Source organism: Pelmatolapia mariae, linkage group LG14 (genome assembly GCF_036321145.2).
Source record: "Pelmatolapia mariae isolate MD_Pm_ZW linkage group LG14, Pm_UMD_F_2, whole genome shotgun sequence".
Taxonomy (NCBI): Eukaryota; Metazoa; Chordata; class Actinopteri; order Cichliformes; family Cichlidae; genus Pelmatolapia; species Pelmatolapia mariae.
In genome coordinates, this window is record NC_086239.1 from 8458347 (window position 1) to 8471964 (window position 13618).

At 41.2% G+C, this 13618-nt stretch overlaps 1 protein-coding gene across 1 annotated transcript; it reads left to right on the forward strand.

Annotated features, from left to right (window-relative positions):
* Window positions 1-6591: 6591 nt before the first annotated feature.
* On the forward strand, window positions 6592-8385 carry foxl2a (forkhead box L2a). Its single transcript, XM_063493865.1, has one exon. The coding sequence runs from the start codon at window positions 6617-6619 to the stop codon at window positions 7526-7528; it is 912 nt and encodes a 303-aa protein (XP_063349935.1). The 5' UTR covers window positions 6592-6616; the 3' UTR covers window positions 7529-8385.
* Window positions 8386-13618: the final 5233 nt, after the last annotated feature.

Consider the following 13618-nt stretch of genomic DNA (forward strand, 5'->3'; position numbering starts at 1 on the left):
ATAAAAGTGGGAATTACGACAGACTTCTCCTTCCAGAAGTGTCAGATTAGAAGGCTGCACACCTGCCATGTCCTCTGTCCTTCTTCACCAAGCTTACACAGAGACCACCAAAAGCGGGGTGCCACCAGCACAGCACATGAAGTATAGCTCTGCTGTTCTGCACCATTAACTCGCACTGTTCTCACACGCAGCTCTACTGTAAAGGTCATTCTGTTCACCTCTGATTCTTCGCCATCTTTCAGCTGCAGAACCCACCAACCCCCCACCCCTACCCCAGTCTGTATGAAGGAAGTGGGTGAAGAAGTCTCAAAACATTGCTCACACAGCTCTTCGTGCACAAGGAAGAAAAGAAAAAACTAGAGTGGTTAACAAGCCGCCGTTTGAGCGTTCTCCTCCCGTTCCTTGTCACCCCCAGGCTTTGATCTGTCTTCGGGGTGTCAGCTGGCAGCCATGTTTGTTTGCCCAGCGAGGTAGGCTACCTGTGTAATTACCTCTAACGAAGTGACTTGTTTTGATTTGGACTGAAATCTAATCCCCTCGGCTGGGATGAAGATGTGGAAATGGGTTTGAGGTTACTTGGGAATTTTGAAGTGGGAGTCTGGCTGTGACTAGCTGGATTGTTTCGGGGAGGGTGAAGAGGTTCAGCCGGTGAGTATTAAAAGGAATGCAATATTGTGAGGATGGCAATTTTGGCTTGATGTGAGTTTGGATTGTTACTGTTCATATCCACCCAGTGCTTTCACTGTCACTGTTAAAGCCCTGTTTATTTCCCGTGATGCCAGTCTATTTGCCTCTCACATAAATATAACATGTTTTTGCACAGTTCTGAGGGTCTATGCATACCTACAGTTCAGCTCAAAAGTTCTTCCCTAGCTCAAAAACACATACAGTACGTACACACTCCCGATCCTGTGAATCATTTAAGGTCTGGCAACAGACCAGGAAAACCTCAAAGAGAATCTTGCTGGCAGGAGGCTGCAGCACTTCACCTCTCATTGAAGGTTAGCGAGAACACAATGAGGCTCTCCTCTGCCCTGGACTCTACTTTTACCGCTCTCCACATTTCCCTCTACGCTTTAACTCATCATTGGAGTTGTCCTGTAGTCTCCTTCTCCTCCGCCTTTTTATCATGCATCAATCTTCATGCTCTTTTGCATTACTGAGTCGTTCCATTTATCAGCATACCCACATACATGGCTTTAAGGGGCCCGAGTGCAAAGGTTTGCCATGGCTCCCCACTGACCCTCTCACCTGAGGCAGGTGAGTGGAAGCACATTTTATGTTCCTGGTCTAATCCAGCCCAGCCCACATATATGCACTGTTTTCCCGTCATTTTTAATCATGTTACATTCAGAAGTATGCAATAACACAAAGTATGCAAATTAAGTAGTTTTACAAATGTTATTCCTCCTTTCTTTTTATTGTGTCATTGCAAAACTTTTTTTACAGTAACTTCTTCTGCAAAACCAAACTCACTGCTTCTTCCCTTTTTGATGAATGTCCATTACACAGGACTTAGTAAAGTGGAAGACCATGCAGTTTCCCACAGACTTATGTTTAGAAAAGAACTGCTGACTGAGTCTGATGAAGGGCAATGTACGGTCATGAGTGGGGATGCGGGATGCTCTCATATAATTGTCTGAATGTTTCAAAGTGAGGGGATGGATTGTACAAAGAGGGGAAGTGTCTCTCAAACCTTCTGCAGAGTGACACCCACAATAAGTCGTTTCCATTTTGTGCAAACTCGTGAGTACACATCTGACACCTCAAAAATAAGAGTATGGTGCATGCATATATCTGCACGCAGCCTCTTTGCATTCCACACTCAAACATTAACCCATGCGGGCAGGGATGCAAAAGGAGATGCAGGGGGAGATTCTGGTGGTCAGTGTTTATTTGCTCTATCTCACGCTCTTCTTTCTGAGAGGAACAAGAGCCATGTTGGGGACGCCACATGAGGGCTGAGGGTACATCCTTCTCCTTCCTCTTCATCTCTTCCCTCTGTCCCTCAACCCACCCCCGCCCCTCCCCTCTCTTTCCTGCACCTCATAAGGATTCCATTCAAGAGCGGCGGCGTGTTGTTGATGTTTAATAATGCAGGCGAGCCAGATGCAAATGAACCAGAAACCAGCCCAGTAAGATCAAACTAGGACAAGCAGTGAGAGCTGTCTCTCCCAACAGCTGTCCAGGACAGATGCACCACTGCTTATGGAAGACAAGAACCTCTGACCTCAGATAAGATTATTAACCACATTTTAATTATAATAACTGTAAATAACACATTAAGTCAAATATTATCATGTGTATTTCACTTGTTTTTTCTTCCTATAGATATAAAGAGTCCCTGACAGTGTTAAGCAAGATTAAAAAAAACCCTTCATAAGCTTTATTTTGGCGATTTTTCACCTTAAATTCTCAATTTTATGAAACAGAATAACATGCTTTCATTTGCTAGTGCTTGAAGGCTGTGTTTTTTTCATTCACCCATATCAAAATACATATGCACACAAAGGGCACAGAGCACAGCTTAATCTGTCACTGCGCTATTATTTTTAAAAAGCAGAGGCTCCCTTGGGGGGGGAAAGGGAATGTAGGATGGTTTAAAACTATACTGGAGAAAGGGATAGTAAAAAAAAAAAAAAAGTGGGACATTTTAAAAAGGCTTAATAAATAAGAATAGACCATTTTAACAATAAGAGTCATGGTTCAAAATAATTCAAAATAAAACTAAGATCATAATAATAATAATAATGTATTCATTTAATCATAACTGTGATAATAACGTTATCATCAACAACAATTATTATATAATTATTATTGTTATTGATGATGATGACGCCATAACAGTTAAGATTAAATTAATAAATTAGAAGAAATTACTTTTATCCTACTACTACTACTACTAATAATAATAATAATAATAATAATAATAATAATAATAATAATAATAATAATAATGTTGTGAAAACGCACTGCTTTTGCTCCTGCCTGTTGTCAGAAGCCGGCTGGTCGTCTCCAGTCCGGTCGGTTGCTCTCCGGTCCCGACCTGACCTGGTGGTTCCGTTCGCCACATTCCACCCGCATGCGCAATTATAAACATCCTAGTCCCAGACCTGCGAGTGCAGGAAGTGCGAGAGAACAGGAATTCCACTCTTTCAAATTAGATTGAGGCCCGTTACAATGATGGCTCCTCAGCTCACTGGAGGCCTGCCTCACGCTCACATTATAGGAAAACTATGGCCTAGGTGTTGTACATATGTGGAAAATAAGTTGTGGCTGCGAGTCTATCATAAAAAGTAAACTAAAGTAAAAGTAACTTAAAAGAGCAAAACATTTAAACACTGATTGTTTTAGAATTATTGTGATTTGGATCATGTCTGTAGTCATCAGGAAGATGGACTAAATTGCTATGGACTAAAATCTTTATCGCGGGCTTGTAATACACATACTAAACATGCTCCTAACTTTAGGTGAATATAAATGAAATATTTTTTAGAAGTTATGGAAGTCTATCGGACTGTGTGTGGGTGGTGGGCCGGGGAGTTGGAGGCTTTGTTATTGGGAAGTTTTTCCACGAGGTGTCTGGGATCAAGCGATAACTTGAGAAGACTTTTGGAGGATGTGTATTTATCTAGGAAGAAGACACGGACTCCTCTTGTCTCTCTGTGACAGCCTTTTGAGTCTCAGGAGTGCACGCCGCTATCTCGCCCGTCGGATCCAGAAAATGTGCAGGGATAGTACTCATATCTGGTATTATTAAAAACAGGCAGAAATAATCCGAAACAACAAAAAAGCGTTTGTGAGGTGGATTTTTATTCGTGGGGTTTTTTCAAAGCACAGTTTTTGATAACTGCTAAGGTGCAGAGAAGAAAACTTCAAATAGATGGAAGACATTTAAAAAAATCATTGTTACGCTTCAGTTATACACCCTTTTATTATTTTTTCTATTTTCTCAGTCTACAAGGAGGTTATTTATAGTCTATTTGTTTTTATTGTATGTCAAAGTTACCTTAAAAACAGGCTGTGCTCTCACATTAACATTCCTCAGGGCTGTCCTGAAGCCTGTAACTACTACAGTTCAGGTTTCAGGGTCCTTGTTTTGTTTACGGATTGTCGACATGCTGTTTACAGCTTTGTTATGTGACATGAAGCGCGTGCGTGTCGCGCAACAAACCATTCCTCTATTAGGTTACAGGTAGCCTAATGGAGAGAGACGGAGCATAATAATAAAATTGCCCTAAGACCAGCGGCTTGAACCTGAAGAGACAAGTGTCAAGTAAGTCCTCTTACAGCACAGAGAGAGAAGAAAAAAAACATTTAGAGCTAGACTACCTGAACCGGAACCTAACGGGGTTACGTGGGGTCGTTTAGGTGACACAAATAAAGCAGGCTAATTATTTTGAGACAGCAGCTGACCTTTATTATAGATTGTAACATTTTATTATTATTATTATTTTCAAGACGTCATAGATTACAAAGATTACAGACTCTGGAATTACCTTATCAAAAGGCTATATTTAAATAAGCACACCCGTTTTGAAAGAAATTGCTGATTAAGTTTTGCTATTTAGTATTTTAGCCTAAAAGCGGTGAGATACAGGGTTTTACGGGTGCTGCACGGGGGCCACCGGGGAAGTTTGAAAGGGTTAGAGGACTACAATACATAATTAAAAGGGATGGGCTATATTTTGCAATGCTTCTTCATTTCCAATTATGTATATATATATATATGAACGATTTTACCCCCCCCCCCCCCCCCCCCCCGGTCTATTTTTTGTTTTGTTTTGTTTTTTTGTTTTTTTGAGTGCAGAAGCAGAAAACAGAAGAATAATGTGGAACAATAAAGGAAGACTAAACAAGTCATGGAATCGCGAGGTAAACCTAAACATTTAACGACTGGGACAAAGGGTTTATTTTTGTGATTTCTACTTTATTTGCACAAACGCAAACCACTCCACATATAGATGCCCTGTATAAATGAGCACAAGGCAATGTGCCTTCAAGTGCAATGGGAATAAACCTATAATTTTTTAAAGTGTAACTTAACGTCCATTTATAAGCATTTAGCCTTTGATATTTCAAATTCAAAAGTGATTTCTCTGAGACAGGGTTGATTTTTATCATTTGGGGCCGTTTCTTTGCATAAGTATTTTTTTAATGATTTTACAGTTTTACGGACAGGTAAGTAGGACTTCTTAGTGTATTCTCTTAAATAATATTTGTATTAATTAACATGATGATGTCATGTTTTAACCAAGCCATATACTTGCAAAGTAAACCTGTATTGGCGGTGCAGAGATTATCGGGAAGTGCTGTCCGTCGTAAACACGTGAAAAAGACATTGGAACAAGAAATAACAACGCGTCGTAACGCTCGAAAGTGTGAGTCGGCGGTAATTGCATGTTGAGAGATGGTTGGCTCTCAGCGCGGTTCAGCTGCTGCAGACTGGCTGCAGACTGGGTGCAGGGTGATGACACACATGGCAATGCTGCTCCACCTGCAAAGACTCCCAAAGCACGGAAATACACTCCCAGAGAAAGCCGAGGGGACCCTCATGGGTGGCCAGAGAAATGTATACTTCACCACGCACTTCCCTCTCCGCGGTGAGCTAATTAAGCACCACTAGCTATCCGGATTTTGTAAGAATTATGTGAACTCTACAGCCGTTTACAAATATGCATGACTCTGGTGAGAATGTGTGGACTACATTATATATTTTGGACTATATATTGAATTTACTAGAAGAAGTGAAATTTTATATTTCACATTCAAACGTAGAAAAATATAGATATATTAAACAGAATTACTTTGAAATTTGGAATACGTTTGTTCCAAATATTTAATTTTGGGGTTGTTTTGCGCAAAGACATACTTCGGGACATTTCTTTATCTGTTTTTGTTATTGTTATTATTAATATTTTCCACCCCTTTTTCTGAAAAGCTTGCTTCCTTTCTGACTCAAACAGCAGAGTCAGTCATGTTAATATAATATTTTGAGCAACGAATTCACTAGCTATAAGCATAATTGCATTCTTTCAACGAATACCTGTATTTTTATTTTCATTACGCACTAACAGCTTCAGTTTTCCTACAGTGTTTTATGCCTACATTTTACTGTAAATAGGTGTTTATCGCGCATATTATTACTAGTATTTTGAACCCGTTTCTGATTAATACAATTTTCAACAAGTGAAGAAGAGCTCTTTTTTTTCATTGACTGGAACCACGGAAGGCGGAACTAAAATACGCACAAATCACAAAGCACTACGTCGCTCGGTGTAGAGCATTAGAGCGAAAGCAGCCTGTCAGCGGCCCTGAAAAAAAGGGAAAAGGGCTGGCCTTACTGACTCACAGTCCAAAACTTGGGTTGCGCGTCCATCAGAAAACAGCTTAGAAAAATCTCAGCTGAAGAGAGAGGAAGGTCTGGTGCATGTCACGTACTGATCCGCAAAATTACAATTAAGATTTCTCCGTGCGCAATTTGGAGGACAGTTTTCGACTCACTGGTGCATCCTGAGATTCTGCAGCGCAGCATTTCACCGATCGAGACAGAAGCGTCAGAAAGGTGTTCTTTTTAAAAGTTTAGACTGGACTTGTTTGTTTTGGTGTGTGCGCAATGATGGCCACTTACCAAAACCCGGAGGATGACGCAATGGCCCTAATGATCCACGACACCAACACGACCAAGGAGAAAGAGCGCCCAAAAGAGGAGCCGGTTCAGGACAAAGTCTCTGAGAAGCCGGATCCGTCCCAGAAACCGCCGTACTCCTATGTCGCTCTCATTGCCATGGCTATCCGGGAGAGCTCCGAGAAGCGCCTCACGCTGTCCGGCATATACCAGTATATAATCACCAAATTCCCCTTCTACGAGAAGAACAAGAAAGGTTGGCAGAACAGCATCAGACACAACCTGAGTCTTAACGAATGCTTCATAAAGGTGCCGCGGGAGGGCGGCGGCGAGAGAAAGGGGAATTACTGGACCCTCGACCCAGCCTGTGAGGACATGTTCGAGAAGGGGAACTACAGGCGACGCCGCAGGATGAAGCGGCCTTTCAGACCCCCACCAACGCACTTCCAGCCGGGGAAGGCCTTGTTCGGAGGGGACAGCTATGGCTACCTTTCTCCACCCAAGTACCTGCAGTCTAGCTTTATGAACAACTCCTGGTCGTTGGGCCAGCCGCCCACTCCGATGCCCTACACGTCCTGTCAGATGGCCAGCGGCAACGTGAGTCCGGTGAACGTCAAGGGGCTGTCAGCTCCCTCATCATATAACCCTTACTCCCGGGTGCAGAGCATGGCGCTCCCCAGCATGGTGAACTCTTACAACGGCATGAGTCACCATCACCATCCCCATCATACCCAGCAGCTGAGCCCTGCCACCGCGGCACCACCTCCGGTCTCCTCCAGTAACGGAGCCGGCCTTCAGTTCGCGTGCTCCCGCCAGCCCGCGGAGCTCTCCATGATGCACTGCTCATACTGGGAACACGAGACCAAACACTCGGCGTTACACACGAGGATTGATATTTGAAGTTTACCAACTGGTCCGTGCAAAAATGAAGACTCTGGGAGAGAGAGACAGAGAGGTAATTCCTGTGATTTCAAAACAGAGCCGACAGTATTTTGAAGAGACCACTCTGACTCAGATCTCTTCAGTTCCAAGCATGCACGAGGTGATGCTGAGAAAGTTTTATGAAATGGAAACAGGAGGTAAAGGAGTCATCGGTTGCTCATTCATCAGGTAGCACAACCTCTGGGAGCCATTTCGTGCGCCTGTATTACACTTGGACTGATGGCCATAACTCGGTATTGTAAAATCAAAATTGTGAAATGAAAAACTGATTATTTTGAATGGATAGACATTGCTGACATCGGTCCAGTTGTATTTTTGGTGTGCGTAATGATTTATCTCAGCTTTCCTTCGGCTTACTGCCGAAAGACGTCCTAATGAAGTCAGAGTTTTAATGTGTGATTAAATCAGAGCTAATTTTGGCTTTCTTAGTAAGCTGCACCGAGAAAGGCCTGCACGGTGATACTTCACCTCCTGCTATAGTTGGATACTTTGTTAGGTTTAAAAGGTGTGGGTAGAGATCCAGCAAACTACCAAAAGAAAAAAAAAACAATTCAGGGCTTTTCATACTTTTTGATTACATGTATGTCTGATGTAAATTCCAAAATGACGCCAGCCAGTGTCAGATTTTGTTCTTTCTAAATATCGTTTTTATATATATATATAAATGTGATTAGTTATGTTTCATTAATGTTGGGGCCATGTTTCATTTTAATTAGCACTTTCCCTTTTTTTTTTTAGGTTTGTCAATTTCTTAATAAAGTTGTATTTCTTAAATAATTAAGTGGTCATGAAATAATCTGTTGTATGCTTTAGGCTATTATAGTAACCACTGCTGGCAGTAGGCGAGCAATCAGTAATAAACAAATCTGTGAACCTAACACGACATGAAAGTGCCACATTGGTTATGATGCAGGAGTTTTTTCACAGCTTGTTCAAGAAAGAAAATAACACTATTAACAGCGGCGCGGGGTCGGCTGAGGATAGGCTTACATAAAAATGGCTGATAGGCGCACTCAGTATCACTTTAAAAAATTAAATATGCATTCTTTTGAATTGTTTGGCTCAAATTATGCACATTTAAAAAATCTATCGATTTATTATATTAGTGTGACCAGGTTAAAGCTTTCTCTTTCAACTAAGGACCAGTGTCTGCATTGTGTGCAATACAATAAAAACACATTTAGACTTATTCATTAGTATTTATGCCCGCTAAGGACAATTAATGTCACATGTTTAATATTTTATATTTTTCCCATCTCCAGCGGCGTTGCGTGTAGGTAACAGTCCTCTTTTTTTACTAGTTAATTTCAAACAGACAAAGAAACAAAATACACACATAAACTGGAAAATTTCCGCTCGTAATTTATGATCATAATATCTAAATATACATATACATCTAAATAGTCTTTCTCTATAAGTGCAGCAACACTACTAATGCCTTCTACCGCTAGTAGTAATAATAATAATAATAATAATAATAATAATAATAATAATAATAATAATAAATTCGATAATATGGTGGAATTGATTTACGGCATTAGTGTATTGTTTGTTTGCGTTTTTTAGTATTTTTTTTAGCTATAAGTATTGGTAATAAACAAATAAAATCAGTTAAGGTATATAGATAGATAGATAGATAGATAGATAGATAGATAGATAGATAGATAGATAGATAGATAGATACCAGTAATAGTAACACGTTACACGACGAAAAAAAAAGATAAAGTCATTCATCCCAAATGTAGTTTACAAAATATTGACATCTGCTGACAGTCTTCTCTGAAGGGTGAAAGTGGGGCACATTCAGACAGCTCCTCCTTCTTCCCTTCTTTTTGTTTTACTGAGAGATTGCAGAACTAAAGAAAATAAAATTCCATGAAGCCCAGAGGAACATCCATGAAGAAAATTGAAATAGCTTCTTGGTAAAACTTGATCTCAACCTCTTCCCTGCTATTATCACAAAGCATCGACATATTGGCGTTATCTGCTGTCTGCGTTTACATCTGAGTGATCGATCACTGCAAATAAAGTGTCTCTTTCGAATAGGTTATAGCTTTCACGCACAGTGAATTACTAAGGAATCGTCAGGTCATTTAAAAATATTATTTCCTAAATTAATTATTGGACTATCATTTAAAGATGACAAACTCCCAACACATGACTTCAGGGCACCACAGGAGGCGCATCCAAGCATTCACCTCGCTCCAACTTTTACTCGTCACAGGGACGGTCAAACAGGGTCATCGTCCAGGTGCGCCGAAATAGGACGCAAAAATCTTTTTTCTTTTTTTTTCTACTGCAGCGATTTTGCTAAAGTAAGCTAACCGTAGGCAATTATTTCATTGCATATGTACAAAATGTATGTGGGTCATGGATAATTTAAGTAATTTATTGACAGAAAACGTCGCATAGACTTTTTGCATGTATATAAACGAAATTCAAACGATAGCTTTTTCTTCTTCTTTTTTTTTTTTTTTTTTTTTTTTGAGGACTGCATAAACAAGGAATTCTCGCCCATGGGTATTGGCTGCTGATAAAGCGCATAATTCACTTATAATCCTCAGACACAAAAGTCAGCGCATGTCGCATGATGACTGTTTTTCATTTATTATTCAAGCGCATAAAGAATCCAGCGAGAAAACAGCACTTCATTTCATCATAACAGACAGACTCTGCACAAAGTCATAATCACAGATAAATTGACTTGACACTCGGCCCAACTGTAAACAGCGTGTCTTCTTCTTCTTCTTGCTCAGCAGCAGGCAGCTGTCGGGGATCAGTGAGCTCAGACAACCTCTTAACATTGTTGCCCAAAGCTCGTATAAAAACTGCGGGAACAGAAACACAGAATGAAAATGCCATCAGCCGGGTCTCACTCAGACTAACACTGACACTTCTCCATCCTCCTGTGTGCAGAGGGAGCGTCGAGGCAAGCCTGAAATGTAGCTGTGTACGTTCTCAGCTTCCTCACATTAATGTTTTGTAAACAATAAGGAGATAAGGGCGCTTTTGAAAGGCAACTGTATTCTAAACAAGCTTCCAGAAATAATAAATACAGGGGTTTAACAAGAAATAATGTTTCGACCAATGCAACCCTTTACATAAACTGTCCAACCAGAGGTGGAGTTTATTTTATTTCTTTCTCCTCCTGATTTAAAGTTGGAATCCATCAATCAGTACAGCAGCTTTTGTCATATATTTATTGATTTATTTGTGCGTTTGTTTGTTTGTTTTTTAAAAAGGGGAAAGTTGAACTTTTAGTTTATTAACAAAGTTTATTATTATTATTATTATTATTATTATTATTATCATAGGTCTATTTTATATGACAATTGCTTTTTACACTTTATATTGGCGAAAGCCTTTCTGCACCAAAGGCTTCCATATGTAAACATACATCGCTGTCTCTGTCTCTGTCTTTGTCTCTGTCGCTCTCACTCATTCACACACACACACACACACACACACACACACACACACACACACACACACACACACACACACACACACACACACCTTTCTAGTTAAACTTGAGGACCAAAAAGCTCGTCTATAAAAGGCGCGAATATACAAAGACGTGTGCGGACTCGGGCGCGGCAGGTGTGCAGTTGCGCAGAAAGGTTGTCAGTTCAGCAGGGCGGCAGGGAACAATGGGCCTGCATACAGGATGTCTCGGGGGGCTGAGACAGATAAGGCCAGCCGAGGTTCAGCCCAGGCGACACAGGCCTGCTTTAATATAGTCTTCTTTTACGCTGACCTCGGGAGTTTATAGTATATCGAATTCATTATGAATGAATTGGTGGAATTTTTTTAGACATATAAGAGCAGCTTCCTTCAGGCCTTTACACTAAGAGCACGGTTAGCAGCCCATATATATCTATATGTGGCTGTCGGAAACAATAAAAGAGTTCACAATGACATTAGAGCTGCTGAGACCTGAAGAAGAACAACGATTTAACTATGGCGAGCACAGCCTTATGGACACATCTCCCACGTATCATCTTAATTGGAAAGTGACGCTTTAGTGACTAAGGGGGAATAACAACAGCAACCGTGCAGTCAGAATTAAACTAACACTGGCTAATTATTATTAAATGTGAGTCGAGCGCATTTCTGTATCGGTGAATATTTCTGTCAATCATAATTATTTCTCCACAAGGTGAAAAGGTTTAGCGCAATGTGCGGTTTGTTTTCACGCGTCTTTTCCGCAGAGCGCGTTCTGAATAACCATGATTGTATCCTTTGTTGTGCTCTCAGAGATGACAGATTATAATCAACAAGACGAATGAGGTCAACTCATTGTGGAGGCAACGCATTTGACCCTCGCTTCTTCTCCGTCACACACACACACACACACACACACACACACACACACACACACACACACACACACACACACACACACTGGAGCGTACCTGGAGTCGTTCCGCGTATGACAGCCTGCATGCTCCACGGGGCATCGGCGATGCGACCCGGCAGGTCGAGTCACACGCAGGTTGCAGGTTTCCCAATGCCTGCACACAATTGAATTCCTGGCATTCTGGTCAATGTTTGAGATTGAAGAGCAACAGTTTCCACTTAGAAGCGGCGCACATCACCCCGAACCCATTGAAAAGGAGAGTGGGGGTCACCACTGTTTGGTATACATCTGCTCCAAACAGGAAAATATGCAGAGATTTGATTCGCAGAAAATCCGGCAATTGTTCCAATCAGCATGCGTTTTTTCGTCTTCTCCTGTCAGAGTAGAAAAACTCAAAGTTTCAGCCTTTCTGCCACGTATCTGTGCTATGTCCACGCCATTACTGAATTTGGAGTTGTTTATTTTCTGAGCGCGTCCTCTGGTGAATCTCCAGCTTGCCACGGTGATCTACGTGATGTTTTCAGTGACTGCTGATCCCTATCTTAATGACAACTCGACGAAACAATGGATGACATATAATAATTCTTTTATTAAGCCAAAAATATTGCAATGGTGTGTGTTGATACACAGTTTATAAATAGGAACCGCGCGTTTGTTAACTGGACCTTTGGGCAACAAAGGTCCACAAAATGTCTAGAAATACCATATCTATAAATACACAGGAGTGTCATCTATTCAAGGAAAAGACAGTCATCCATCTGCAGAGCAAAATCATCACGCACTGACCTCTGAGTACCCTCCAGCCACCACGGGGCCACTCAGATGTCACACACACGCCATCCTTTGAGTCTGACAGCCTTTGAGAGGAGAGGTGGTGAGATGCTGACAAAGAGCGCCTGAAAATAAGCAGTCACCGGGCTAAATATTATCTCATCTCACTTTGGAGGCTCTAAAAATATACCTGTTTAATTTGTCATTTCATGTATGATAATCTCTGTCCAACGTGATAATCACGAGCTCTTATCAAATAACCGTGTTTTGGTGACGGAATATCACCTCTCAGCAACGACTGGTTATGCTCCAGCTGACCTGTTAAAGCAAACAAACAAACGTACACACAAGGTCAAGATTTACCAGCGTTTGGCTCACGCTAACTTCTGCTGTGGATGTGGCGGAACTGACCAGCTTATACTGTAAAGGGAAATGCGATAAAAAACGGTTTCCGTTCCCTTGATTATGAGCTGCAAATTGCTTTGTCGGGATTTAAATGGCAGGTCTTTTCCCAGCGTGCTCTGATGGAGTCTATTTTTAAAGCGCTTTCCTTTCTCGCCCCTCTAAAAACTTCCGCAGGGTTGGCAACAAGAAGCTATTAGGATAACTCTTCTCCTGTTAACATTCCAATTAATCAAAGACGAAAGCAAATTCCCGCTGGGATCATTAAGGGCCAGCACCTGTTCTTCTAATACTGTAGGCTGTAAAATAAATCAGTCCAACTTCATGGTCAGACTTAGGCCGACCTCTGGGGATGGTGTGAGACACATAATCACTGAAAGCCAGTTATACATCAGCCCACTATCAGTAATAGAAACCCCACGCGGATATGAATGCCAAACACTGAGCTTATTTAAAGCAAAACATCTTCTGGACGCTCTCAAATTTATACTCTCAGGAAGCCTGTTAGGATACAA